This window comes from Canariomyces notabilis (assembly GCF_033297395.1).
Source record: "Canariomyces notabilis strain CBS 508.74 unplaced genomic scaffold N656scaffold_37, whole genome shotgun sequence".
Lineage (NCBI taxonomy): Eukaryota > Fungi > Ascomycota > Sordariomycetes > Sordariales > Chaetomiaceae > Canariomyces > Canariomyces notabilis.
The window spans coordinates 122,001-147,464 of record NW_027041859.1 but is presented as its reverse complement, the minus strand read 5'-3'; the positions used below and the strand labels follow the sequence as shown (position 1 = coordinate 147,464).

Here is a 25,464-nt window from a genome sequence, read left to right as displayed (position 1 = left end):
CCTCTTATGACGCTAGCCAAGGAGGAAGATGAGGCGCTGGACTATCAGGATTGTCGACTGAGAAACGAGGCCGGAAGCCAGCAGGATTTCATCAGACATTCACAATCAGAAAGCGACTTCTTTTTGGATACCTACCTTTTGTCGATTTATCAATACCCATATTGTATCCGGTGGCCACGATATGTTTCTAAAAGGGCCAGGGAAAATAAAATAAACCGGTTAAAACGAACAAAAAGGAATGGACAAGAAGGCTACCTTTTATACGGCACAAGTACTGTACAAGCGCATCTCAGTCTAACCCATCCAGCCAACGCTTTAGCTCTCACTGATTACATGCAGCACCAGTTTCTTCCCCCTTGTCCACCATTCCTCCAAGTACGCCCCAACGAGAGGATCGAGACCCCTCTTCCTTGCAGCCTCTAACCACCTCTCCATCGTCCATTCCTCGACGATCTTTCCAATTTGCTCACTCAGGAATGCGGAGAAGTCGTCCGGCGATACATTTTTCTCCCCGCAATAATGCGTAAAGACCACCCCACCTTCCCTCCCCCGAGCCTCGCCTTCCTCTGATGATGACGTGGTCAGCGCGACCGACTCGACCGCGGTCCGACCAATCCGGCCAGCTACCTCCTCCACGCTAGCCAATTGCAATAGCCCCTCGATCCGGCCACCGTCGTGCATCCTCGGCACGGCCGCCATCTCCTTGCCAAACGTCATGAGCGTGCCAACAATGTCCACGGCCGGCGTCTCGCCGCGCAGGGCAAGGGATACGGGCCTGTGGATCTGCACGCGCAGACCGCGCAGCGCCGCCAGCCGCTCGAGCAAAGCCTCCGACACCCATTTGGACGCGAGGTAGCCCTCGTCGTGCGCCGCCGCGGCGGGCGGGTCGCCGAGCAGTGAGACGGGCGGCAGCGGTGTACTGGCGGCAGCGGCGGCGGCGCGTGAAGAGGAGGAAGAGGCGGAGGAGAACTTGGCGACCGACGCGGTGGAGACGAAGTGCACGTGCGCCCCGGCCGCCAGGGCCATCTCGGCCACGGCCCGCGTCGAGAGCACGTTGGGCGCCCTCACCGACGCGTACGTCTTGAGAAAGCTCACGTCGGCGCCGTTGTGGATCAGGAGGTCACACTCCTCCGCGAGGCGGGCGAACGTCTCTTTGGACAGGCCCAAGTACCGGTCGCCCAGGTCGCCGGCGTGTTCCACAACCTTTGGCGATGTGCTGCGCGCGACGTGCCGGGGGTGGCCAGAGACGGGATCGGGCCGGATGGCGACGCAGTGGATGGTGCGCACGCGCGGGTCATCGATGAGCTGCGAGAGCAGGTGTGTGCCCAGAAACCCGGTGGCGCCGGTGAGGAGGACAATCAGGCCGTCTGGTTGTCTTCGTCGGCGAGGGGGTTTCGGGTCGCTACGCTGCGACGAAGGGACGACTACGTCATTGGCGAGCGTTTCCACCTCTTGCGTCCAGTCCATGTTTTCTGCGGAAGAGGGAGCCGCGCGTGCGGCAGGCTCGAGCAACGCTGCCATGCCGCCGAGGGTGCTAGACTGGAAGAGGTCTGGAAGTGGAATGTGCGTACCGAAACTTGCCCGCAGCGCTGCTTGGAGATGCAGGAGAAGCAGGGAGTTGCCTCCAGCCCGGAAAAAGTCTGATTTTGGGCCGAGAATGGGCGGACGGACGGCAGGAGGGAGGACGTGCTCCCAGGCCTGCTTGATTTGCAGCTCGAGCGCTGTCAATTCTTGTCCTTCTTCGGTGTCGATGCCCGCTTTGATCCAATTTTCAGGGACGGGAAGCGTATCGATCCGCCGTCGGTCTCGTTTGCCGTTCTCCGTCCTAGGCAGGTCCTCAACCGGTACGATCAGCGAAGGACGCATGTATATCGGCAGCGGTAGGCGCTTAAGGATGTCTTCTAGTGAGCGTTGCGTCACGACCTGTCCGGTGGCTCGCAGTTTGGGATTAACAAGGACAAAAGCAACGAGCAAATCGCCATCTCGCAACGACACTGCCGCGTCGCTGATCGTATCAGATCCGGCTGTCCTTACAATTGCCGCCGCCACCTCGTCCAGCTCGACTCTCACTCCGCGGATCTGGACCTGGCTGTCTCCCTGGACGCGGCCAAGCGAGTGCATCGTCCCGTCGGGCAAGATGCGCCCCAGATCCCCCGTCCGGTACAATCGACTGTGCTTCAACTGAAATTTTGTTGCAAAATCAGGGCTCGTTAAGAACCGCTCCCTGTCTTCGTCGGGGCGGTTGATGTATCCCTTCGCAACTCCCTCGCCGCCGATGCAGATCTCACCTGGATGTCCCACAGGGACAGGCTGGAGGTGCTCGTCGACAATGACGACGGAGTAATTGGCCATGACACGGCCCATGTGCGGGTCTCCTACCACATCCCCCGGCGTGTTGTAACTGATGGCCCCACGACTGCACGAGATAGTCCCCTCGGCCGGCCCGTACGCATTCACAAGTTGAAGGTGATGCAGCCCCAACGAAACAAACTCGGCGGCGTGGCTTGCAGAAAGCTTCTCTCCGCCGCTGACGGCCAAGCGCCAGGTGGAGCATTCCTTGAGCTTCTCTCGGCCGAAATAAAGCAGCGCCGCATATTCGGACGGCACACCGACGGTATAGGTCACACGCTCAGCCACCATGATGGACGCCACAGCGGCCGGGTCGCCGCGTGCTTCCTCGGGGACTACGATGACGGTGCCCCCGTGGGCGAGGCCGCCGAAAATCTGCTCCATCGAGCAATCGAATCCAAGCGACGACTGTTGAAGTACAGTTTCTCGGCCGATCTCAAGCATGCTGCTGACGGCGAACACCTGGTTGACGAGGTTACGGTGCGTCATAATGACGCCCTTGGGCTTCCCCGTGGAACCGCTGGTGTATATGGCGCAGGCGGGCTCGTCTGGCATAGCTACTATTGCGTCTTCAGAATCCTCTCCGGGTAGCGGGACTCCGGGCTGTGTCGACTGGTCGAGGTCGAGGACCGAAAATTCCGCATGCTTTTTCAGATTGCGGATCAGAGCTGCGTCTTGTTGGCCCTGGTATATCAGCATTCGTGGTTGGCAGTCAGCGACAATGAGTCCCAAGCGCTCTGCCGGATTGCGTCGATCCAAGGGAACGTAAATCGCTCCTAGACGCATAACAGCAAGCATGGCGCACAATGCACCTGCTGAGGGGGCAACGCAGACGCCAACGCGGTGCCCAGCACGCACCCCGTGTCGCTGCAACGATCGGCTGATGCTCTTAACGAGGCGGATCAATGCTGTGTACGTGATTGGCACGCCGGACCCGTCTCTGATGGCCACATCGTTCGCGTACTGGACCGCCACCCCTTCGACTTGATGGACAAGAGTCCCTGCGAGTCCGCTTAGGTCCATTTCTGGGCCGCGACCGAGAGCGATGGCAGCCTGCCGCTCACTATCCTCACCCAAGCCGAGGCTGCGCACCGTTGCCGATATTGCCGCACCCGGGTCGTCGATCACGGCTCTGACTAGACAAACAAACGACTTGGCCAGCATCTGAGCATCAAACTCCGAATACATGTAGCTCTGCACTCCCAGGGCTATCCATACACCACCGTCCTGTCCAATCTCGGTAATGTCCAGATGGATATCGAACGGGTTGCGAGCAACGATCATGTCAGTCCACTCAACATCGCACGCGCCCCACGCCGCACGCGTCGACTCGTGGCCTATGCGATAGTTCATGGCCACCTGAAACAACGGGTGGTGGGCGTCCCTGGGAACGCGGAGGTGGTCAAGCACGGCATCGAAGGGCGTGGTAGAGTGTGCCAGCGCCGAAAAGACAATATCGCGTGTCTGCTTGACCAGCGCGCCGAAGCTGGAATTCCCATCTAGCCGGAAACGCAGCGCGAGCATGTTCAGAAAGTAGCCAATCGTTTCTGTGTTGCCATCGCCGGGGCGGCTCGAATCCACAATTCCGATGCACAAGTCGGAAACGTCGAGCCACCTCGACAGAAAGGCGGCGAGCGATGCGAGATACAGATGAAAGGGCGTGGCGCACAGCTGAGCGCATAGGTCCTTGACACGCCGCGCAAAAGCCGCGTCGAGCCTGATCTCAAAGCTGTGGGATCCATACGCGTCGAGCGGCTGCTTGCGGTACTTCGTCTTGGCGAAGGAGAATAGGGGCAGAGCGGCGGGTCCGTTGTGGTGAACCTCGTGCCAGAACTTGATGTCCTCCTGAAGCGTCTTTGGATTAGCGCAGGCTTCGCGGTGAACCTCAGCAAGGTCGATGGCTTGCACCGACGGCGTAACCAGTTCCCAGGCGTCGCCCGAGTATGCGGCTTGCAGTTGACCAAGAAAAGCCACAAGACTGAGTCCGTCCATCACGATATGGTGGTAGGCGATAATGATGAAATGCTCGGTGGGCGTCTGCGAAAGCACCGTTACCTTGACCGTCTCGCCTTTTTGGAGATTGAACTCGTGCTTGCGCATCCGGTCGAGTTCGGCTTTGAATTCGGCGTCTCCGTCGGGCGCAATAAGGCGGTGTTCCAAAACGGAGTCCAAGTTGGGATTGGATATGACTCCCTGACGACCTGTGCCCGTCGCATCGTCGAGGAAAAAACAGCTGCGGAGCGACTCGTGCATCAACATGACTCTTCGTACGACCTCTCTCAGCTTAATGGCATCGACCGGGCCGTGGATTCTGCCGGCAATTGCACAGTTGTACGTTGATTTGTCGGCGAGGTACCTGTGCAGGAAGAACAAGCGGTCCTGGCCGTGCGAGAGCCTTCCGTCTCGTGTATATCTCTGCGCCGAACATGCTTTTGCAGATGAAAGTTCCGAGTCGGCGGCCTGCAAGTCGATTTTGTCGCCTTCGAGAACACCTGATGTGGTCAGTGATCCAGCCGAGCCAGTGGTGCCGAGTTGCGGAGGTGACGACCCAGAGGAATTCGAATCGGCCGCAGCTGAAGAGACAGGTGATCGGGGCGTTGAGATGCCGCTGTTGGTGTTCTGCTCTGCTTCAGAGTCACGAGTCGTGGTACCGTCTGACTGCATCATGCCTGGCAGCTTGCTGAACAGCTCGGCGCTCAGGTCCCTGACTGACGGGCTCGCCAGGATTCCCAACGCGGGCATGCTGACGCCCAATTCCTCGGCAATCCACGACCGCACCTGGATTGCCACCAATGAATCCATGCCGAGTGACAGGAGCGGTGCCTGTGCATCAAGCGTGCCGGCAGGCATCTGTAGCGCCTTCTCGATCTTTTGCAGCAGGCCCGACTCCAAGATGCGCAGGGCAGCGTTGGCATCATTCCCTGCTCCCGCAAGCTGGGCCTTAACACTAGGCTTCTGAATGTCAGAAGATTTCAGGTTCGAGCTGCCAGAAGCAGCGTCGTCGCTTTTTCGGATCATGTAGTGTGACATCCTCGGTTGGTCGAACCAGCCTGGCCTCAAGTGCGCCTTGTCCGGGCGAGAGACGTCCCAGAAACCGATGCCCGTCATGAGGTCGGCTTCCTGCTCAAAATCTCTCGAGCCAGCATAGATTGCTTCAGCGAACATCTCATGCAAGTCTGACTCGGACAGCGGCTTCGTGTTGTGCTTGCGAGCGAGCTCGGTGGCCTCGTGTGGGTTGGACGAGTGTGTAAGGTAGCCGACGTCGGCAAGGGCACCGATGTCAATGACGGATGCCGCTTTTCCTGCACGCCTCCTCTGCTGGGCCAAGCCGCACATGAAGAGGTTTGCCGCGCCGTAGTTGGCCAGGCCCGGGATGCCCAGCACGCTTGATGCCGAGGAGAGAAAGACAAAGAAGTCGAGGTCGTCCTGGCTGCCAAAAACCGCTTCCAAGTTGAGAGATCCTTGCACCTTGGGGCGGAGAACGGCCTCGAAGTCTTCAATCGACATGTTTTCAAACGCCTTGTCGCGGAGAACCATGGCGCCGTTGACCACTCCTCCGACTGGGGGCATGGCGGGTCCGTGCTCAGGGGCTGTGAGACTGCGGCGGGCAGCAGCGAGGCTCTCGCAGTCGGATAGGTCCGCAGAGAGTATCCGGAGGGTGGCTCCTTTGCGGGCAAGTCTCTCGACAGCCTCGGCACTGATCAACGGATTGCGGCTTGCTACGGCAAAGTACCGTGCCCCGTTATCTGCCATCCAGTTGCAGAGCGAAAGCCCTACGGAACCCGTCAGGCCGGCTAAAAAGTACGTTTTATCGGCCGACAATAAAAGCCGGGCGTCGAGCGGCCGAACCATGGCCGGGATAGCATGCTCAGGATTCCAGTCTACGACGTCTGCCACGTCGGGGATGCCAGCAGCAGAATCAACAGCCGCAGCGGCCAACACCCGGGACCTACTTCTCCCGCTGTTTGCTGTAACCGGTTTCCTCGTTGCATTGAGCTGGTCCCAAATGGCGCGGAGCAGGCGTGTCTGGGTGTAGGCCAGCTCAACCACCCATTGTGTTCGCTCCCCGTCCGAGTTGTCAACATGGCGCGGCAGTTCCAAAATGATTGCCTTACTGCCGACTGCTGTGCGGATCAAGTCATCCAAAGCCGTGCCCTTACTCTCAGCGCTGCTCACGTTGGCATAGATGCTGACCCCTCGAGGAGCTATCAGCTCGAGCCTTCGGGCTGTGGTCTGGGGATGGATGAATGCGTGGTTGGCCGGTAGCTCGATAGGATCCTCGGAGCTGCTGAAATAGACGCTGACTCCATCCCGCTTCGCCACGTCGGTCAATATCTCGGTGAGCGATCTATCCGCTCCATGAACCCATATGCACCCACGGGCCTCGCTGACGAGGTGTTCGGCGATGATGCGCTTGGGAAGAAGCTGAAAGGTTTCTGCATCCAGCTCCCGGTCCGTATCGATGGTCCAGAAAGCGGCGAGCGGAACTTCAATGATGGAGGCATTAATAGAGGACAAAGCGACAACTTGTCGGCCCGACTTTTGCTCTGTCCCAAAACACAGATACAGCGGTTCAGCTGCGTCTTTTGTCTTGAAACCACAAACCGAGGATAGTCTGACGGCTATCCTGTGGCGTCCACGATCTGCACGCGGAGAAAGCAGCCCAGGCATCTGGTGAACTGTGAATGAGCCGTTGCGGGCTGGCACCAATCGTAACGGATATTTCCCGGTCGACGGTCGGACATTGTCAACGATGGTCCTCGCTCTTGAATTCAGACGATTGTTGAGTTCGTTGTGAGGCTTGATTCTCGGCAACAGCTCGTTCCAGTGGCGATCTGCTGCCACTTCCGTCTCCCTACTCCACAAGACCTCCTTGCATTCGGGTCGGCCGAGGTACACCAGGCGCAAAAAGGAACGTGCAACCCGCCGGGCGCCCACCGAATCCATCTCAAACTCCTCGCAGTCGACAAATTGCATCGGCCGTCCGGGCAGCTCCAACATCACGCATCGCGCAATGCCAAGGACCATACTGGTATGTGGCTCAGTGCCGCTGAGACGACCTTTGGTCAGCCACAGGACGTGGGTGGATTTGCACAGGATGTTTTGAAGCGCCGATAGAGTTCGTTGGGACACGTTTCGCAGCACTGGCTCTACCAGCTCCGCCAAGCATATAACTGCGGAATCGGGATGGAATTGGTCGTAGGCATGGTCAACGCTCTGCAGCACGCTCACCTTCTCGGCGAAGGGACAGACAAGATTTGCAACATTCTTGGCAAGCGACATAGCGGTCGGCTGCGTGCTGCCAATGACGACGATGCTTCGGAGCTTGGTGATGGTGATACCAGGCGTGGTGTTGAGTGGTTCACGGAGAAACGCGACGTGGTCATCTATTGCCTGGCTCACCATCACGGAATATGTATGGTAGCGGGGGTGCTCTGCGACGTCGCGAGCGACCACATCCACCCCGGAGAAACCGGCTTGCAATAGCAGCTCATGCCAGCGTGCCTGGTCGATAAGGGGGGTGAGTTTGCGCCCCTCGTCTGCGCCAAGCCACCAGCCAGGCAACATGCCAAAGATGAATTCCGTCGAAAGAGAACTGGCCGTGTTCTCCAGAAGCAGCAGATAGCCTCCTGGGCGGAGCAGCCGTCTGCAGTTGCGCAACGTTTCGACCATCTTGGGCGTTGCGTGGAGCACGTTGGATGCGACGATCAAATCGTATGCGCCAGCCTCGAAGCCCTGTTCGCCGACGGGATCGCGCGAAATATCCAGGGTCCTAAACGCTAGCCTCGCAGCATGGGTCCCGAGGGCACGGCGCGTCTTTTCAAAAAACCCCGACGAAATGTCGGTGAAGGTGTAGGAAGCAAACTTGTCGGCGATGCTGGGCAAGATGGCAAGAGTCGCATTGCCCGTACCCCCACCAATTTCGATTACGTTGAGGTCAGGATAGCGATGGGTGATTTGCGCCGCAGCGGCAGCGACGCACCGGTTGGCTCTCTCGAGCCCGAGTGCTCGGTGATAGTAGTCCGAGAGCATGTCGTCCTGCATCAGGACCTGGAGAGCAGGGACGTGATCCCTCAGGATATTTGGTAGCTCTTCGCCCAAATTGATGACCACCTTTAGGTCGATAAGGCTTGGGAACCGTTGACTCCATCGCTGCAAATCCTCACGCGTGTCGCTAGCCCACTCCTTGCGGACTTGAACTCTGGGGTCTTGTCCGGCCTCGATCCTGGCTAGAGTGTGATTGACGGCCCAGGTCCAGAAAGCGGTCAAGTGTGCGCGTGACTGATGGTTATGGTTGTTGTGAGGGATATCCTCCGGAGCAAAGTGGTCTCGTAGCTTGCGGAGATAAAAGTACACAGCCCTCGTCACTAGATCCGTCTTCTCCATATGCTCCGCCAGGTTGAAGTTGTCGGGCTCGCCATCCAGGCAGGCTATGTCGACACCAGACGAAATGTCCCTGCTCCAGACCGCTCGAGAGAAGATGATCCTGTCATCCCGCTCGGTGAAGGCACCAAAAGGGGAGCACGTTAACCCTTCAATCTGAATCTCGGGGTATTCATCCGTTCCGCCGAAAACATCAATGTCGGCCTTGATTTCGGTCGGCGACCTGCGTAGGAAATGGCAGTCGGCAGTCAACTCAGAGCAACCACGGTCGGCAGTCCTCTGCGAAACAAGGGATCCTCCACCAGAAACATGCAGCAGGCGGGTGACATCAATTCGGACACGTGCAATCGCGGAGGGGAGGTACGTGACGGCAGACATCCCCTCTTGGTGGGCCGACAGAATCGCGAGCAGGCCATGGGAAGCCACATCCAGCATTGCCGGGTGTAGGTACAGCCCGTCTGCCCGTGGCCGGTTGAAGCGGACTGTTGAGAAACCATTTGTCCTCTCAATCTGGGCTGCCACAAAGTCTGCGGTATATTCCAAGCCCGTGTGCGAAGCGAGAGACGAGTAAAAGTCGGAGACCCTGACCGGGCTCGTCGGGGCACGATTGTGGGCCATCCGCGGTGGCAGAACGGCAGTGGGAGGGCCAGAACGGACGGAATACCCAGACGCCAGCGCCAGTTTTCCCCGGCAACTAAAGTTGAGATGGGCAGGGTCAAGCTGCGCATCCGCCTTGGCGTCCACTTGGGCGCTGCAGATGTTGAAATCAATGTCGATTTGCTGCTCGCCGCGCTTGGAAACGGTCAAGGTGCAGAACACGTCGGTGCCAGAGAACTCGTCGTCTCCTTGGAGAGCAAGACCGCGGTGGATGACGAGCTGTTCGAGCTCGATCATTTGTACTGCAGTGTTTTCTGCAAAGGCGAGACAAGCCTCAACCGCCATGCTAACATATCCCTGGGCCGGGAAAAGAACCTGACCCTGGAATTTGTGTCCTTTGAGCCATGCCAACTCGCTCAGCTTGAAAATGTTGCGCCACCGGAGCTCGGCTGGCTGGGTGTTGAGGAGACGGTTCCCAAGAAGCGGGTGCGGGCGGATGTTGCGGGTGCGGAAGTAATTGGAGCGGCGAGATTCCATCCACAGCGGCCGCTCGTGATCCCACGAATAGGTCGGCAAGTCCTTGCACAAGCGAGGTTTCGGGGACTGGTCCTGATTCCCGAGGCAGGCCGACCTGAAGCATTCAAAATCCACAAGCCGTCCCGACCCCCCGTAAAACTGGGTCCAGACGAAGCCTAGGGCGGTGCACATGGCTTCCATGTCGTCCATACCCCTTCGCAGAACGCCAGAGTAGGCGACCTCGAGACCCATGGCCCGTACCGTGTCGGTGGCCGGCCGCTGCAAGGCGGGGTGCGGGCCGACCTCCAGCGCAACGACAGTCTCTGGCGATGACCGGGATGTGCTATCCAACAAGGCCGCTTCCAAGCTCTGCGAGAACAGCACCGGGTTCGTCATGTTATCGATCCAATAGTTGCAACTAAGCGAATTGCGATCGACAGCCGCCCCCGGATGCACGCTGGAATACCAGGCACAAGAGCCCTGTCCCTTTTCTGCCGGATCCAAAGGTACAATTGCACATCTCTCCAAGCTCTCTCTGTATTCAGGGCTGCAACGAACCATATGGTGTGAGTGATACGCGGTGTCGACTTTGAGAGCCCTTGCAAAGACGCCTTCTTCATCCACCAGGACGCGCAGGGCCTCGTCCACGGCATCGGCATCGCCCGACAGGGTAACGCTAGACGGTGAGTTGCACGCAGCAACGGCGAGTCGGCCCTCGAACCGGCGCCGGGCGCAAAAGAGCTCTGCCTCTCGCAGCGTCATGTCAGCCGCCAGCATCCTGCCGGAGCCCGCGGCACGGAGAGCGGCCAATCCGCGATAGTAGGCGATGCAAATTGCGTCTCGGGCGGTTAGGTAGCCGGCCGCATAGGCAGCAGCGATTTCTCCTGACGAGTGGCCGACGACCCTGGTGAACCGGATCCCAGCAGCAGACAGCAAATCCACAAGTGCGATCTGGACCGCGGTGCAAATGGGCTGGGAAATGGCGGCTTCGTGGATGCGAGACGTCTCGGCCCGGGCTCGGAGTTCCATTTTCAGAGACCACGACGGCGCATCGGGGAGCGAGGCAAGAGCGTCTTCGAGCGACTCGATGGTTTGGTGGAAACGCCGCGACTTATCAAGCAGTCCCGACGCCATACGAGGCCATTGTGCACCCTGGCCCGTGAAGACGGCGAGAATAGGAGGTTGCCGCGTTTGTGGTGGGAGAGGCCGGCTTCGGGCAAGCTGAAGGCTGGAGGCGTTGTCGGCTCGGTTGCCGGCGAGCCAGTCGCTGAGCTGCCGGCTGAGTTGTTCTTGTGTGCTACAGGCAGCAAAGCTGGCCTTGAACGGGAACTCGGACCGCCGCACCTGGAGCGTCCAGACAAGATCGGCGAGGTTTATCGTCTTTGTCTGCAGGGCCTGAGAAAGCGAGGCCACTGCCGAGACAAGAGAGTGGGCAGAATTGGCCGAGATCACCACTGGGCCGCACGGCTCCAGATGGCTGCTTTCCTTCTCGGTCTCGGTCTGATAACCCTCGACGATGACGTGGCAGTTAGTCCCGCCGAAGCCGAAGCTGTTGACGCTGACACGCCGGGGGACGTGCTTCGGCAGGGCCGGCCATTGCTGTGGCGTTGTGGGAATGTACAAAGACCCATAGAAGGGCTGGACGGCAGGGTTGAGGCACTGGAAGTGCATATTGGGTGGGATGATGCCGTGTTGGATGGCCAAGGCCGCTTTGAGCAGACCAGCTAGTCCCGCTGTTCCCTCTGTGTGTCCAATGATGGTTTTGATAGAGCCCACGGGGAGGGGATCTGTAAGGCTGGCGTCACGGCCGTCTTGTTGTACTCTGTCGGTAGGGAAAAATACTGACTGCACGGCTTGCGCTTCGACCGGGTCACCGGCTGGCGTACCCGTGCCGTGAGCCTCGAAATACTGGGGGCGGCCTTCGGGGGCAAGGGGGTTGAGGCCGCACCGGGAATATGTCGACCGGATCAAATCCGCCTGTGCAGTCGCGCTGGGCATGGTGATGCCGTTGGTGCGGCCGTCTTGGTTAACGCCGGTTTCTCGTATCACACACTCGATCGAGTCGCCGTCCTTCAACGCCTGTGAAAGTGGCTTGAGAATCACAGCGGCGATGCCTTCTCCTCTAGCATAGCCGTCGGCGCTGGCGTCCCACATGGCACACCGGCCTCGCGAGGACAACATTCCAAGCTAGACGTCTTGGGCGTCAACATGGAAAAGCTCCCTACTTCCGTGGCATCAAGGGAACCGGACCGAATGAGACCTACCTTCGACTCAAATATGAACTGCTCAGGGCCTAACAGGAGGTTGACGCCGGCGGCGACCGCGACGGACGACTGGCCACTCCTAAGAGCCTGCACGGCGAGGTGCACGGCAACCAGACTGGACGAGCAGGCCGTGTCAATGGTTATGGACGGGCCTTTCCAGTCAAAAAAGTACGACACACGGTTGGACATGATGCTTCGCGCCGTGCCTGTAGCCGTGTAGCGCGGTGCGCTATCCACATCGCGCAGCACAACATCGTAAAAGTCGCCATTCAGCTGGCCAACGTAGACGGCCGTTGATGAGCCACGGAGCTGCTGGATCGAGTAGCCCGCCGATTCAAGGCCCTCAAACACAACCTCGAGCAGGATACGTTGCTGCGGATCCATGGATTCGGCCTCTTCGGCCCGGATCCCAAAGAAGGCATTGTCAAAACGACGGATGTCCTCTTGAAGCATGTATGCCTTGTCGGCGTTGGTGCTCTTTTGTGCGAAGAGTTAGTGGTGCAAGAATACCAGACACTAGGTACCGTTACTTTGGACATGACTAACACCGTGGTGGCGTCCATCCTGGTGATGGAATCCGTCCGGATTAAAGCGGGAAGCTGGAATCCGGGCCAGGACATCACGGGGATTGATCAGCAGGTCCCAGAGCCTCGACGGCGAAGTTGCTCCTCCGGGGAAGCGGCAGGCGGAGCCGATAATGGCGACGGGCTCGGAGATGGGTCCTAGCATCTTGCGGTGTTTGGAAGCCGTCGGATGCGCGAATGGCTGAATCTCGATGCACATGCGGCGATCGGTGAGAAGTGGGGACGTTACCGGAACGATGGGTTGCCCAGTTCGGCCCCTGGCCGTCGTCAGACATCAGGTTGATATGTAAATACATGCTGACGCAATGCTACCGACGATCATCTACGCCCATGTCTTGTTCGGCAGGGTTGATACCACCTGTCATCCCGAAACGGAGCGTGCACCTAGAGGAATATGTGATGGGAGGAGCACGGATGTGTGTGATGAGGAGGCGAAGCCCAGGCAACAACACGGTGGGTCGGTATGGAATTGGGAATCGAAGAGACCGAAGATGGCGAGCCAGTCATGGTGGCACTTTGAGCGGGCAGTAAGCAAATGACACATGGATGATACCAGGGCCGTAGCCGAGGGCGGACCAGGGACGGCTGGAAGCTGACCAGAGAATCGAACATATGAACCCTGTGTGCCCAGCTTGCCGCCGGGTAGCGAGTCGGTGACAACAGCCAATCTTGCGGTCTCCTTGACCACAATCGTGGGGAAACGTCCTACCAGCAACTTCCTATCATCCACCGATTTCCAAGCCAATAAGACGGCATGAAGAACTTGGCGCCCCAGTTCTCAGAGTTCTTCCGGTTCGAGCTACTGCGGGTGCTCGGCACGGCGCCGGTGCAAGGGTGTGATGTTGCCGAGTGGGTGGAGGCGAGTGAGAAAATCAAGCAAGACGATGCCGAGAGCTGGTACATGGCGTGGACCGAGGCAGCCGAAAAAGCCGAGGCGGCAGCGGACGAGGCGCTCCGGGCCGGCGACCAACAGGGGGCGTGCTGGGCGTTTTTGCGAGCCACCAACTACCGGCGGGCCAGCGAGTTCATGCTCCACATACAGCCCAATGACCCGCGCCTCCTCGAATCTCTGCTCAAGTCGTCAGACAACTTCAAGCGAGCATGCTCCCTGCTCGACAGCGCCGTCGAGGTGCTGCAGATACCATACGAGGACACGACGCTGCCGGGGTACCTGTTCCTGCCAACAAGCGGCAGCACTGCTGCTGCTGGGTCCGCGTTGCACCAGCGGGCCATGACGCCGCTCCTGGTGGCGACGGGGGGGTACGATTCAACGGTGGAGGAGCTCTTCTTCGGCATGGCGAGTGGGGCACGCGTGCGCGGATACGCCTGTTTGGTCTTTGAAGGGCCAGGCCAGGGAATCGTGGCGCGGCGCATGCAAGGGCGCAAGCACCTCAGGCCGGATTGGGAGGTGGTGATTGGGGCCGTTCTCGACCACGCCGTACGGTTGAACCGCGAGAAGCCCCATCTTGGGCTCGACATGTCGCGCATCGCCCTGGTAGGTGCGTCGATGGGAGGCTACTTTGCCCTGCGGGGCGCAAGCGACGCTCGGGTGGGGGCCGTCATCTCGATCGACGGCTTTTACAATCTGGGCGACATGATGGCGTCGCGCATGCCACGCATGCTGTGGCCCAACCGCATCGGGGACTCGGCATTCAACTGGCTGTTGAATGCGGCGCAGCGCTGGCACTTTCAGACTCGCTTCGAGTTCCAGCACGCCATGCTGGCCACGGGTGCCGACACGCCGGCCGAGGTGTATCGGCAGCTGGCTCGCTACCGCTTGTGCGACCAGGATACTGACGGCTCGGACCTGCTCGACCGCGTGAAGTGCCCTGCCCTCATCACGGGGGCGCGCGATACGCTGTACTGGTCGCTGGAAGAGAGTACCTACCGCATTTTCGGCGCCCTCTCGCAGTTGGACGAGGCCAAGGACAAGCAGCTCTGGATTCCTGCCGGCTGGGGGCAGGGATCACTTCAGGCCAAGGTCGGAGCCTTCTCGCACCTCCATTGCAAGATGTTTTCGTGGTTGAATCACGTTTTCGGCATTTAGTCGTAATTAGTCCAATCTGAATCTGAATCTGGAACTTCAATGGGAGCGGGAATGACACCTTGTGTACGTACGCGGCGAGACTCTGGCCGTTATCTGTTTCCAATGCGGGACCAGGTGGCAGGTGCGGAAGCGACAATCGCTGTTCAGTGTCCCAGCAGCTGATTGAGAAATGAAGGAGAGGTTGAGGTTGCATAGGAGGACCTGATCTTGGTTGGCCAAGAAATCTGGCCAAATACCTTAATTACTGTACTGTATTGTACGGTGCATACTGGGGGCGGGGTTACGGAGTTGCTGGTAACGTTAATACGGTACGGAGTACAATAGGATGTACTGTATCTATGTACAGTACATGCCTTACTTGTAGCGCCTCCAGTAAGCCACTTTCAGCCAAGCCCACACCCTGGCTTGGCTCGGCTTACATTGCATAACGGCAGTTTGGCTTGGCTTGCAAGCGCTCGGCTTACTGGAGGCGCTGGACGGAGCATCAGGCCGAGTCCTTCATTGTCTTTGCATCTGCCGTGTAACAGATTCGTTGTTGTGATTATTGTATGTGTATACAGTACAGTGCCCAGACTCCGAAACGCCACCTCGAGCTCCTCAAGCAATCCCCCGGACTGACTCGGACTCGGGGTATGTAGACCCGGCCGACGCCGCACGGGTACCTGTGTCTGTACTGTACAACAATAAAGGCGAGATGGGGGCGTAAAATGCGTATATGGGCAAGTAAGAGTCAATCAATATTGCACGCTGATTACACGGCATTATACACACTCAGTATTGTACGGTAGTAACTGTACAACACAGTACAGCACAATCAGAAGACTGTGTATGTTCCTGTATTGTACAGTACAAGTACGGTATCTTGGGCATTACGAGACTACTAAGGTACGTATTAAATTTGCACGTACAGTACGCACGAAGTACAGTACTGTAGTGTGCCGCGCTTTCCACCCTTGAGCGCGAAGCGTAGAAATGCATACAACACATGTGTGGCATGTGCCAACGATGCCCTGCCTACCAGGCGAGCAAGCCTACCAACCTGCCGCCCGTTGGAACTAGATGAGCCCACCGGGCAGGTAGTAGGTATGTTTCACCCTCTGCCCTTCCAGGCTCTACCGCTTCCATGGCGACGTGGGCTTTCGACCTTTCCAAGCCGACAATAAACATAGACAATAGATGGCGTTTCTAGGTACTTAGTCTCTCTAGTCTCTACAGCCCGTGGCGCCCGCAAATTCACATTCACAATCAACTGTGTTAGCAGCCCAAGTTTTCCACCCTTGTTAAGTTGTTCTTCCTTCCTCTTCGCCGCCCAACACGATGGGATTGACGACAGAGCCCGTGGTTTCGGAACAGCAGAGCGTGCAGCCTGAGAGCAATCAAGATGATTCCATTCCGCAGAAAGCCAAATATGGCTGGCGGTTTTGGGTGAGTTACTAGCCGGCATTATCAATCATCAAGTGGCTTGCGTCCTTAGTCCTGTCAGACCCCGAGTCAGCCGTTGACCAAGAGCCTTTGGGCGAGTCGGGCGACAAGGCCATTCTTGTGGCCCTGTCCTTCACCTCGATCCTTGCAGGCCTCGAGATAGGGTGCATCGCGACAGCCATGCCGACCATGGTGAAGGAGCTGGGTTCCGGGGACAGCAGCGATGCCATCTACGTCTGGGTTGCCAATGCCTACTTCCTCACCATGACCGCATTCCAGGTAAGTAGTACTTACTACTTCCGTCTTAGTACTAGTATGTATATACTTTACGTCTGAAAGCTAACCCCTGTTTCCCAACTTCTCCCAGCCCTTGTACGGTCAGGCGTCCAATATTTTTGGTCGCCGCACCATGACAGTGCTCTCAGTCCTGCTCTTTGCCGTGGGCTCGGCCGTGTCGGGCGCTGCCACGAGCATGGCCATGCTGGTCGCCGGTCGAGCCGTCATGGGTACCGGGGGCGGCGGCATCCTGGTCATGATCGAGATCATCATCTGCGATTTGTGCCCGCTGCGCGACCGGCCCAAGTATCTCGGCATGGTCATGAGCTTCTTCGGAGTTGCCATGTGTGTCGGCCCGCTCATAGGGGGCGGCCTCGCCGAACACGCGAGCTGGCGGTGGATTTTCTATCTGAACCTCCCCGTCGCGGCCGTGTCGCTGGTGCCGCTGCTCCTGTTCCTCCGCGTCCGATACCAGCGGGACTCGATCGGGCGCATGCTGGCCCGTGTCGACTGGGGCGGAAACGCCCTCTTCGCTGCGTCCGTCACGGCCATCCTCCTCGCCCTGACCTGGGCGGGCACTGAGCAGCCGTGGTCGTCTTGGAGGACGCTGGTGCCGTTGCTCCTCGGCGCACTCGGCCTGGCCGTGTTCCTGGCCATCGAATCGACCGGTTTTATTGCCCAGCCGACCATGCCCCTACGATTGTTCGCCCACCGTACCTCGCTCGGCGCCTTTGGCCTCACCTTTGTCGCCAGCATTCTCACATACTGGATGAGCTACTGGTTACCCGTGTATTTCCAAGCTGTCAGAGAGGCATCGCCCACGCAGTCTGGCGTCGATACGCTTCCAGTGTCCATGATCATGATACCCTTTTCCATCGTGGCTGGCGGGGGCGTCACAGCAATGGGCCGTTTTCGACCCTTTCAACTGGCGGGCATCTCGCTCCTGACAATCTCAATGGGGCTGTTTTCGATGCTCGACATTGATTCGTCAACGGGCTATTGGGTTGGCTTTCAAGTCGTGTGCGCAGCGGGAGCCGGCATGCTCCTTACCTGCACCTTACCGGCCGTCCAAGCGCCCCTCCCAGAGGCCGACACGGCCATTGCCACGGCCACTTGGGGTTTCCTCCGCAGTTTTGGTGGCATCTGGGGTATCGCTATTCCTACTTCCATCTTCAACACCCATGTCAATTCCCTCCTCGACGCGGGCCGCGTGAGTGACAGCGAGCTGGCCGACGCCTTGCGCGATGGCGGTGCCTATGCCCTAGCCTCCATGGGCTTTATTCAGGCACTTCCCGAGGACCTGAAGCACCAAGTCAAAACAGTCTATGTTGATAGTCTCCGCCTGGTCTGGCAGGTTGCCATTGGGTTTGGCCTGCTCGGCTTTTTGGTCGCCTTGGTGATCAAGGAGGTGAAAATGCGCGAAGACCTCAAAACCGAGTTTGGCCTGATTGACGACAACAATATACCCAGCCCGGCTGATGGTCCGGCAGCTGCTGCCCCGGCGATCCACGGTTCAGAAGCCCCTGAGAAAGATCGAGACGTGGAGCGGGACCCGTGAACAAGGGGGCGGGGAGGAGTTCTGCAAGGGTAAGCCCAACAGGCAAGCGTTGGTTCCGACCTGCCGATTTCTCAGTGTGATGTTGATCGGTTGTCGGCTTCTTCGGGAATCTGTACTCTAAGGTATCTACCTAAGTACTACACTTACGCATGTACTATGTACTAGACGTACTTACCTAGGTAGGTACCTGGGTACGTAGTAAGCAGCTGGAATACCAGCAGTGGTGTGTAAGGTAAACCAGTATTGTACTGTACTTACATACAAGTACAACTGGAATGCTACGATATCTGCGAGGCCGCGGCGTCCCACCCCGCCAACCGTGAAGGATTCGGAATGACTACCTCTCAGATAGTTATTAGTGTGTACGCTCACTTACCTTAGTACCTAGGTACCTTAGCTAATTACAGTAGGCATCAATGATGTTCCTGTTCCCAACGGAGAGTGAAACTGGTGAAAGTCCACACACAGCTCCCTGAGGATCCCCCACATGTTGGTTGCTTAATATACCGGGAGCCCAGAAAGGCAGGTGACAGCCCGCCACCACACGTGCATGCAGGTTTGAGGTTAAGGCGGCCTGTTGGCGCACTAACTAGTAGGATTGCTCCTGCCTAGGCAGAGCCCGCATCATTCATCAATTCAAGTCTAAAATGAGGCACGGACTTTGCTCCAATGTTGGGGATAAAATCACCAGCAAATTCAGAGCGTGGTTCACTTCGCCGGCCCTCAGCGCATCGTGATCTTAGAGTCACAACTTGAACAGTGACAACACGACGGAGAGTCACAACTGGAACACGACCAAGACACATTACCTACCTTGGACTGTCTTGCTTCCAAGCTCGCTGGCGCAGCATGGCCGACTCTCCCCAGCTTCTCAAGTTCGATGTCTGTATTTTCAAAAAAGATGACGTTCCGTTCGAAGACTTCGCAAGATGGGTAAAAGAAGAATATCCCCCCAAGGCAGTTCCAATTATGAAGAAACACGGTATCGTCCAGTGGGCGCAGGTAAGAATACGCCGCTCATTGTTTGCGCATGATTTTCTCTTCACCACCCCTTCGCCGTCCCCAAGCTACTATTAGTGCAATACCTACATACCTCTACATACCTACATGTACAACCTGGAGTAGCGGGATCTGAATGAGCCGAGCACCAGACACACACAGCCTGCCAGTACCACTCTACTGACCATTTCACTCAGACCATAACCCCACCCCAGCTCCGCGGGGCATACCAGCAGGTACTCAACAGTTTGGGGCGCTCGGAATGGAGCGTTCCAAACTACGACCTGGTCCTGTCATACTGGCTGCGCGACCCAGAGGACATGAAGCGGCTGACGCAGGATCCCGAGTGGATCGAGCTCGAGAAGGATGCCCAGTCGAGGGCCAACTTTTCCATTGGCCACTTTGTCGCCGGCTACGAGACGGTCCATCTGGCGGCACTTGAAGCCCGTGGACCAGCAGCCGTCTAAGGTAACCACGTGTGTTGACTGGCCGGCTTAAGGTAAAGGTTCAGATGACGAGGGTGACTAGCGACTTGGTTATTCAGTACTGTAGTGTCTGATAGCAGTAGTATGTACTACTAGCAGCAGCTGTAGCAATGTTGAATCAGGAAGCAGTTGGAGCCGAAGTGTTTCTACCTGTATGTACCTACCTACATACATGTACCTACTGGGGTGCATCATGTGTACGTATCGATGTACATAGTTAAGGTACGCTAGGTACTACTAGTAGTAGGGTATGGAGATCGTTTGTGACATACTAGTACTGGTAGTAGTAGGAGTAGTATCCCGGCCCCTTCTGAGATCAGAGGCAAGGGCAATCAAATTCACAAGGGTGTTCCCGGCCAGATCTCGGCACATGTGTCCGTTGGCTCCCGCCGTGCCGCTTGTCACTCCGTGACGCCAATCACAGAGCAAAGTTCCCGATCCAACGGCCAATCGTTTGTTTGAAGGATCTTTGACTAAGGTACCTACACATAAAAACCTACCAGGTACTTACTACTACTTCGAACGCCAGAGGCCGTCGTGCACTTTGGACCAAGGCTCAATGATTACGGCAGACTTCCATATAGTCGGCAAGATTCGAGGCCGAGTGCCAACTCGATGTCAAAGAATGCAGCTGGATCGCAGACCGAGATGCTGACAGGCTGCCAGCCCGTGTCAACCAAAATTGAAACCTGCCATTTGCACCGTCCTCGGCCGCTTACCTCAGGCTGTATTCTGATGCCTGTGCCTCTGAGCAGCGCTTAAATGCTACGCACGGGCGGAGATGTATCCCGACTGGACATAGTCATAACCTGTGCAACTCGAGTCGGGACTTGAATCCTCCTGCTGAGACTCCGGTCGGTTGATGGCGGTGCCCTCGTAGACGCTCTTGTCTATATGATTGGCACCTTTATGGCCCATGGGAGTCATGGCATGATGGCAACGTCCCTATTCATCACCATCCAAAATTGCCTATGGATGCCCGGTTCAGCTGTGAATGTAAAGTACCTTACCCACCTACCTACCTACTACTTTCGGGGCTGTATCGTACGGGACAATACGACACCCGTTGGTGGGTAGTGCTTCCGGAGCCGATACCACTTACTTGTAGGTAGCTACCTAAGGTACCTATGATGGATGATGGGTCCCACCCCTCCGCCATCGTCTCGCATCCATGAATCTCTCCTGTGGCGTTGAAAGCGGCGCAGCCCAGAAAACCACGGGATTGAGACACTGGAGGCTTCCATACCCAGCAAGATCGTGGCCAATCCAGAGCCGTATCCTTCATGTTATCTGTGAGGTGTCGGAAAAGGGGAAGTCCTGGCTACTTTAGTACCTACCGAGTCAAGTACATACATTATTACCATGAACTAGCAGTGGTTTCCGATCGTCGCTTACAAGATGCCATGATGGACTGAGCAACCTTACCTAACCTGAGGTATCCACGACGGCGCTGAGGACCTGCGGAGCGAACTTAACAACTTAACTTCATCAGTGCACAGTCGGGTGCCGACGCAAACTCGGCTGTTCCAGTTCCACCCTGAAAGTCTTTTTGCATCTACATATCCCAGAGTTTGCGATGCGGCTACATAAGCTACCTTTGGTGCTTGCCGCTGCTCTCCTTTTCCTAGCCGAGGGCATTGCCGCCCAAGGACAAGGAGAGCAAAACCAGAACCCTTTGGCCATCTACCCTGTCTGCGCTGTGAGTATATGTCAACTTGAAATCAAATTCCGAACTGGAACTGCTGGAGCGATGACGGCGTGACACTAACTTCAGTTGGGCCGACATGGCAGCAAAACTGCATTATCGGGGCCTTTACCAACACCACCTTTTGTCCAAACCCCTTGGACCAAACATGTACCTGTGAGAATGCGGGATTCAACGAGTTTATGACAAACTGCGTGTTGCAGGCTTGCTCCCTGAGAGAAGCCCTCAGTAAGTTCAAGCTTCCCCGTTGAACGTCCATGTGAAACTAGGCTTGAACAAGGGCCATCATGATCATGATCAAGTCATGTTCTCACACAAGGCGCTCACTCTATGAACAACAGCCACGCACAACATCTCAAGCATTGGGTGCGGACGTCAACCGAACGACCGGTCCCATGACATGATGCGCGAGACCATCGCAATGCTGACTACCTCATGTGTGGTTGTCGCGGCGCGCATCATCTTCAAGCTCTTCGCCCGCGGCCAGACGATTTGGTACGATGACTACGCCATTGTATTCCTGCTGCTGTTTGGCGGCATCCCCAGCATGTGCATTACCGTGGCCGTGCTCGCCCCGGCCGGCCTCGGGCGTGACATATGGTCGCTGCCGTTTGAAAACATCGACACCATCTTCCGCTGGGCCTTCATCTCGGGCGTTCTGTACTTCCCCCAGGTGGCCATGCTCAAGCTCACCTTCCTCTTCTTTTACCTGCGCATCTTCCCCAGCCGCCGGACCAAGCAGCTCATCTGGGCCACCATCGTCTTCTGCTGCTTGTTCGGATTTGTCTTCTTCTTTGTCGCCATTTTCACCTGCGCGCCCATCGAATACTGGTGGGTCTGGGACGGTTCCCCGGGCGGCCAGTGTCTCAGCAAGGACGGTATTCAATGGAGCAGTGCCATCATCAGCATCGTGGTCGATGTGTGGATGATAGCCATACCGCTGTGGAATGTGCGGAAACTCAAGCTGCACTGGAAGAAGAAGCTCGGGGTGGCAGCCATGTTTCTGGTCGGATCATTGTCAGTTCTTGGTTTTTTTTTTTTTTTTTTTTTTTTTTTTTTTTTTATTATTATTATTATTATTATTCTGCCTCTCTTTCGCCCCCCTCCCTGCCCCTGGACCTGTATGACATTCTATCCTGGTACTAACTCGAAGCACCAACTCAAGCGTCACCATCGTATGCTGCGTCCGCCTTTTCTTTCTCCACAGCATCAGCACGTCGACAAACCCCACCCAGGTGCTGTTTGATATTATCCGGTGGTCAACCATTGAGGGCTTCACCAGCGCAGTCTGCGCCTGCATGCCCGCTCTGCGCCAGATGCTGGTTCGCGTCTTCCCCAAGGCTCTCGGCACCGGGACCAACAAGGCTGCCTCGTCGGCCTACATCCTCTACAAGGACAACAGCGCGCTCCGCTCGGCCCCGGTCATGAGGTCCGAGGTCCAGGTAGATGTCGACCAAGCCGCGGCCTCTGGTGTCAAGCCTGGTCACTATTGGTCCGTTAATTCTTCCGGCAAAGAGCGAACCAGAAGTGACGAAGAGGATCTTATCATTCAATACCCGGGCCAGATTGCCATGACGCCATTTGCACCGGAGCGAGTGGAGAGCTCCCATAGCGGACGGTAGTTTTTCCTTTCAAGTTCAAGTTGTTATACTAGTTCTGTTATTTAGTACGAGTCCTCCTCCTACAAATAGGACGGGATGGATCATGGCTGCAATGAAACATTATACCCACGTAGATACCATTACCGATACCAGACCGCGATATGTCTCAGCATCAAGAAAACCAAAAACCCTCGTGCCACTACTGTGATACAGTTAGGTATTTACGGAGTCTTGCTGCTAGATGGGCCCTAGCTGTTGGAAGTCGTAAGTGTGGACTTAGCGGGCGTATACCAGGCCACTAGTTGTGATGGAAATCTTGGTGGCTATTGGTCACCGGGCGAACTAGCAAGCTCTCCCACACTGAGATACCTAAGGTACCTAATCATCGAATTGCTACGTCTGCAGCTTGGCCTCTGACGTAAAGCGTACAAACAGAACAACAACAACACCAAGAACAGTCCACACAGAGAGTGGGACAAAGCGAAATTTATTGGCAGGGAAGAGACTCGGAACTCGGTTGAAGACGGAATACAGATGACCATAGGTACCTAGCGGATGATTATAATCTCTACAGCCGAAACTTCCAAGCACCAAATTGGTCCATATTTCTTCAGTTACGTCACTACAGGCGAGACATGAATCTGCCAATAGCTTCGCCAATCCCACCACTCGCCGCGTTCCTCCCAGGCCTTCTGATCGTCGCCCTGTCCGGGCTTCCACATGCCTAGACCGGTGCCCGGGTCGTACTGGGGGAACTGGGCCTGCTCGGCGAGCAAGCCCCTCATCTTGCCGTCGCCAAGAAAAGCGAGGAAATCCTCGGCACAGTGAACATACTGCCTCAATCCCTGATACACATCAATCTTGGCGCCCGTGGTGGCCCGCAAGAGACGCGGTTCGAGCAGCGGCGCGTCCGTGACCGAGGGGTGCGACGTGCCGAGCGACGTCATGAACCACGACGGGTTTCCCCTCTGGTTGTTCGCCTCGACGAGCTGTTTGACCGTGTCAAAGTGGGCGCGGCCGTAAAAGATGGAGGTGCGGCTGCTCCACGAGTTGCTGTGGACGACCAGGACGGGGACATTGATGTCCGCGTTCAGCGGCCCGCTCGACTTCCCCGGGTCCAGGATGATGGCGCCCTTGAACGGCCGCCTCTCGCTGGGCCCGCCGCGGAGAGCCTGCAGCGCGCCCGTGGCGCCGTAGCTGTGGCCCGCGACAATCATCTCGTCAGTGTTGAGGCGCCCGGCCCAGTTGGCCAGGTCAGAGCCTTCGCCGTGGGGGTTCTGCTCAAACACGTCGGCACCGCGCCCATCGTTGATCATCTTGAGCACGCGGACGGTCTCCTCAATCTCGGCCTCACGGAAGTTGAGCTGGGCTTTGTGGAAATCCTCGACCGACACCTCGCCGCCCTCGGCTGACTCTACTTCTGAGACGTCAAAGATCAGCCTCGTTTGGTCCGGCTCGCCCTGCCTTTTGATGACGGAGCCCGGTCCGGAGCCGTCGCGGTGCTCCACTAATGCGACGACGTAGCCCCTGGCAGCCAATTCGCCAGCGAAGTGCGAATAATCTCCTCCCGTCGACACCGTTCCATGCGAGAAGATGATGACGGGGTGACCGCTTAGGCTTTGCGTCAAGACCTGTTGCTCGGTTTCCTCCTTGTCCCACGATGTCGCAAATTTGGATTCGCGCGAAGCATGGTCCGACAATGGGACATCGACAGCAGCCGGAATCGTGACGCTCCCGGCCAGAGCACGAAGGGCGCCCGTAAAGAGCGCATCCGTAAACCTGTTGCTAATATGCGCGGCCTTGGCATAGCCCGCAGCTCTCAGCGAGAGGGGCGGAGAGATCCAGGGATGTCTTGCTGCCCGCTCCCGAGCGGTGTCGTTGTTTGCAGGGTAGTAGAGCGTGAACAGAACGGTTCGGAATTTGAACGCGACTTCGCCTGTGCCTTTGAACCGAGCTGAATCGATTATCCGCGCCGGCGAAACGGGGACTTCGATGTTGATAGCCCCTACGGCATATGGGCCGGTGTGCTGAGGCAACGGATGTACGAGAAGGTGCCGAGAGAAGAGGAGGCAGTAAAGGGCATAAGCGGTAGCTGCCAAAAATGCGACATGTCGCCATTTCCATCGCAGCCTGCGCAGGAGAGGCAGCTTGCGACGTACCACGGGAGGTTGAGGCCAGTTCCGTGCGTCGGGGATTTCAGGGGGCGGTTTTCGAGTCATTTCTGAACGAGTTAGAAAAACTTAGAATCTAAAGATGGGCATTGTAATCACAAAGGGCCATGGTGGCGGTCATCGGGGACTTCCAAGTTTATACTTGGAGTTTTGCCAACCTTTCCAAAGGGGACCAAAACCATGATGCAATGCAAGCTGCACTCCAATCGGCCAAGATCCATCATTGTGCCAGCCAAGACGGGATCGACAGGCTGGACCGCCACCCTGGGACAAAGCCGTCTCACATGTTACCTATCCGCCGACACATTCAGCCCCCGAACTGTAGCTGGGAGTGCAGATGGAGAGATATAATCTGCTTGAAAGGTAATTGGGGGAAGATGTTGACGTTTGTATCTGGCTGTTTGTTTTCAAGCTAAAAAAAATCTGGGGAAAACTTATCTCAGAACTCAGACCAGTGGGCGCTCCGCAATAGGCATAGCTTTCTTACAGAGGCCCACTTGTAACTT

The 25,464-nt window shown here is 57.1% G+C and overlaps 6 protein-coding genes across 6 annotated transcripts; 4 read left to right on the top strand and 2 right to left on the bottom strand.

The window, feature by feature from the left end:
• Nucleotides 1-207: 207 nt before the first annotated feature.
• On the bottom strand, nt 208-12,733 carry N656DRAFT_784853 (uncharacterized protein). Its single transcript, XM_064816259.1, has 3 exons — nt 12,657-12,733; nt 12,111-12,587; nt 208-12,033 (listed from the first exon to the last, which is right to left on the bottom strand). The coding sequence occupies exons 2-3, from the start codon at nt 12,561-12,563 to the stop codon at nt 316-318; spliced, it is 12,171 nt and encodes a 4,056-aa protein (XP_064665453.1). The 5' UTR covers nt 12,564-12,587; nt 12,657-12,733; the 3' UTR covers nt 208-315.
• Nucleotides 12,734-13,358: 625 nt separating this feature from the next.
• On the top strand, nt 13,359-15,028 carry N656DRAFT_784851 (alpha/beta-hydrolase). The gene has a single exon (XM_064816258.1). It carries the CDS (start codon nt 13,449-13,451, stop codon nt 14,739-14,741), a length of 1,293 nt encoding a protein of 430 aa, XP_064665452.1. The 5' UTR covers nt 13,359-13,448; the 3' UTR covers nt 14,742-15,028.
• A 1,315-nt stretch (nt 15,029-16,343) lies between these two features.
• N656DRAFT_719308 (MFS general substrate transporter) lies at nt 16,344-17,997 on the top strand (the record flags this gene model as incomplete). The annotated part of the gene is made up of 2 exons (XM_064812356.1): nt 16,344-16,442; nt 16,531-17,997. 2 exons carry the CDS (start codon nt 16,344-16,346, stop codon nt 17,995-17,997), a joined length of 1,566 nt encoding a protein of 521 aa, XP_064665451.1.
• A 568-nt stretch (nt 17,998-18,565) lies between these two features.
• Nucleotides 18,566-19,540, top strand: N656DRAFT_784850 (uncharacterized protein). Its single transcript, XM_064816257.1, has 2 exons — nt 18,566-18,999; nt 19,194-19,540. The coding sequence occupies exons 1-2, from the start codon at nt 18,847-18,849 to the stop codon at nt 19,461-19,463; spliced, it is 423 nt and encodes a 140-aa protein (XP_064665450.1). The 5' UTR covers nt 18,566-18,846; the 3' UTR covers nt 19,464-19,540.
• Nucleotides 19,541-21,057: 1,517 nt separating this feature from the next.
• On the top strand, nt 21,058-22,808 carry N656DRAFT_719216 (uncharacterized protein; the record flags this gene model as incomplete). Its single annotated transcript, XM_064812350.1, has 4 exons — nt 21,058-21,180; nt 21,273-21,414; nt 21,528-22,203; nt 22,352-22,808. The coding sequence occupies 4 exons, from the start codon at nt 21,058-21,060 to the stop codon at nt 22,806-22,808; spliced, it is 1,398 nt and encodes a 465-aa protein (XP_064665449.1).
• Nucleotides 22,809-23,243: 435 nt separating this feature from the next.
• N656DRAFT_784848 (uncharacterized protein) lies at nt 23,244-25,027 on the bottom strand. The gene has a single exon (XM_064816256.1). It carries the CDS (start codon nt 25,004-25,006, stop codon nt 23,402-23,404), a length of 1,605 nt encoding a protein of 534 aa, XP_064665448.1. The 5' UTR covers nt 25,007-25,027; the 3' UTR covers nt 23,244-23,401.
• Between the last annotated feature and the right edge of the window lie 437 nt (nt 25,028-25,464).

Excerpts from the sequence above, each read along its gene's own strand:
- N656DRAFT_784853 (XM_064816259.1), bottom strand. The coding sequence starts at position 12,563 with ATGCTTCAAGAGGACATCCGTCGTTTTGACAATGCCTTCTTTGGGATC. Across the intron at positions 12,034-12,110 it reads AGTTCATATTTGAGTCGAAG|CTTGGAATGTTGTCCTCGCG; the intron begins GTAGGTCTCATT and ends CAAGACGTCTAG.
- N656DRAFT_784851 (XM_064816258.1), top strand. The coding sequence starts at position 13,449 with ATGAAGAACTTGGCGCCCCAGTTCTCAGAGTTCTTCCGGTTCGAGCTA.
- N656DRAFT_784850 (XM_064816257.1), top strand. The coding sequence starts at position 18,847 with ATGGCCGACTCTCCCCAGCTTCTCAAGTTCGATGTCTGTATTTTCAAA. Across the intron at positions 19,000-19,193 it reads GTATCGTCCAGTGGGCGCAG|ACCATAACCCCACCCCAGCT; the intron begins GTAAGAATACGC and ends CATTTCACTCAG.
- N656DRAFT_784848 (XM_064816256.1), bottom strand. The coding sequence starts at position 25,006 with ATGACTCGAAAACCGCCCCCTGAAATCCCCGACGCACGGAACTGGCCT.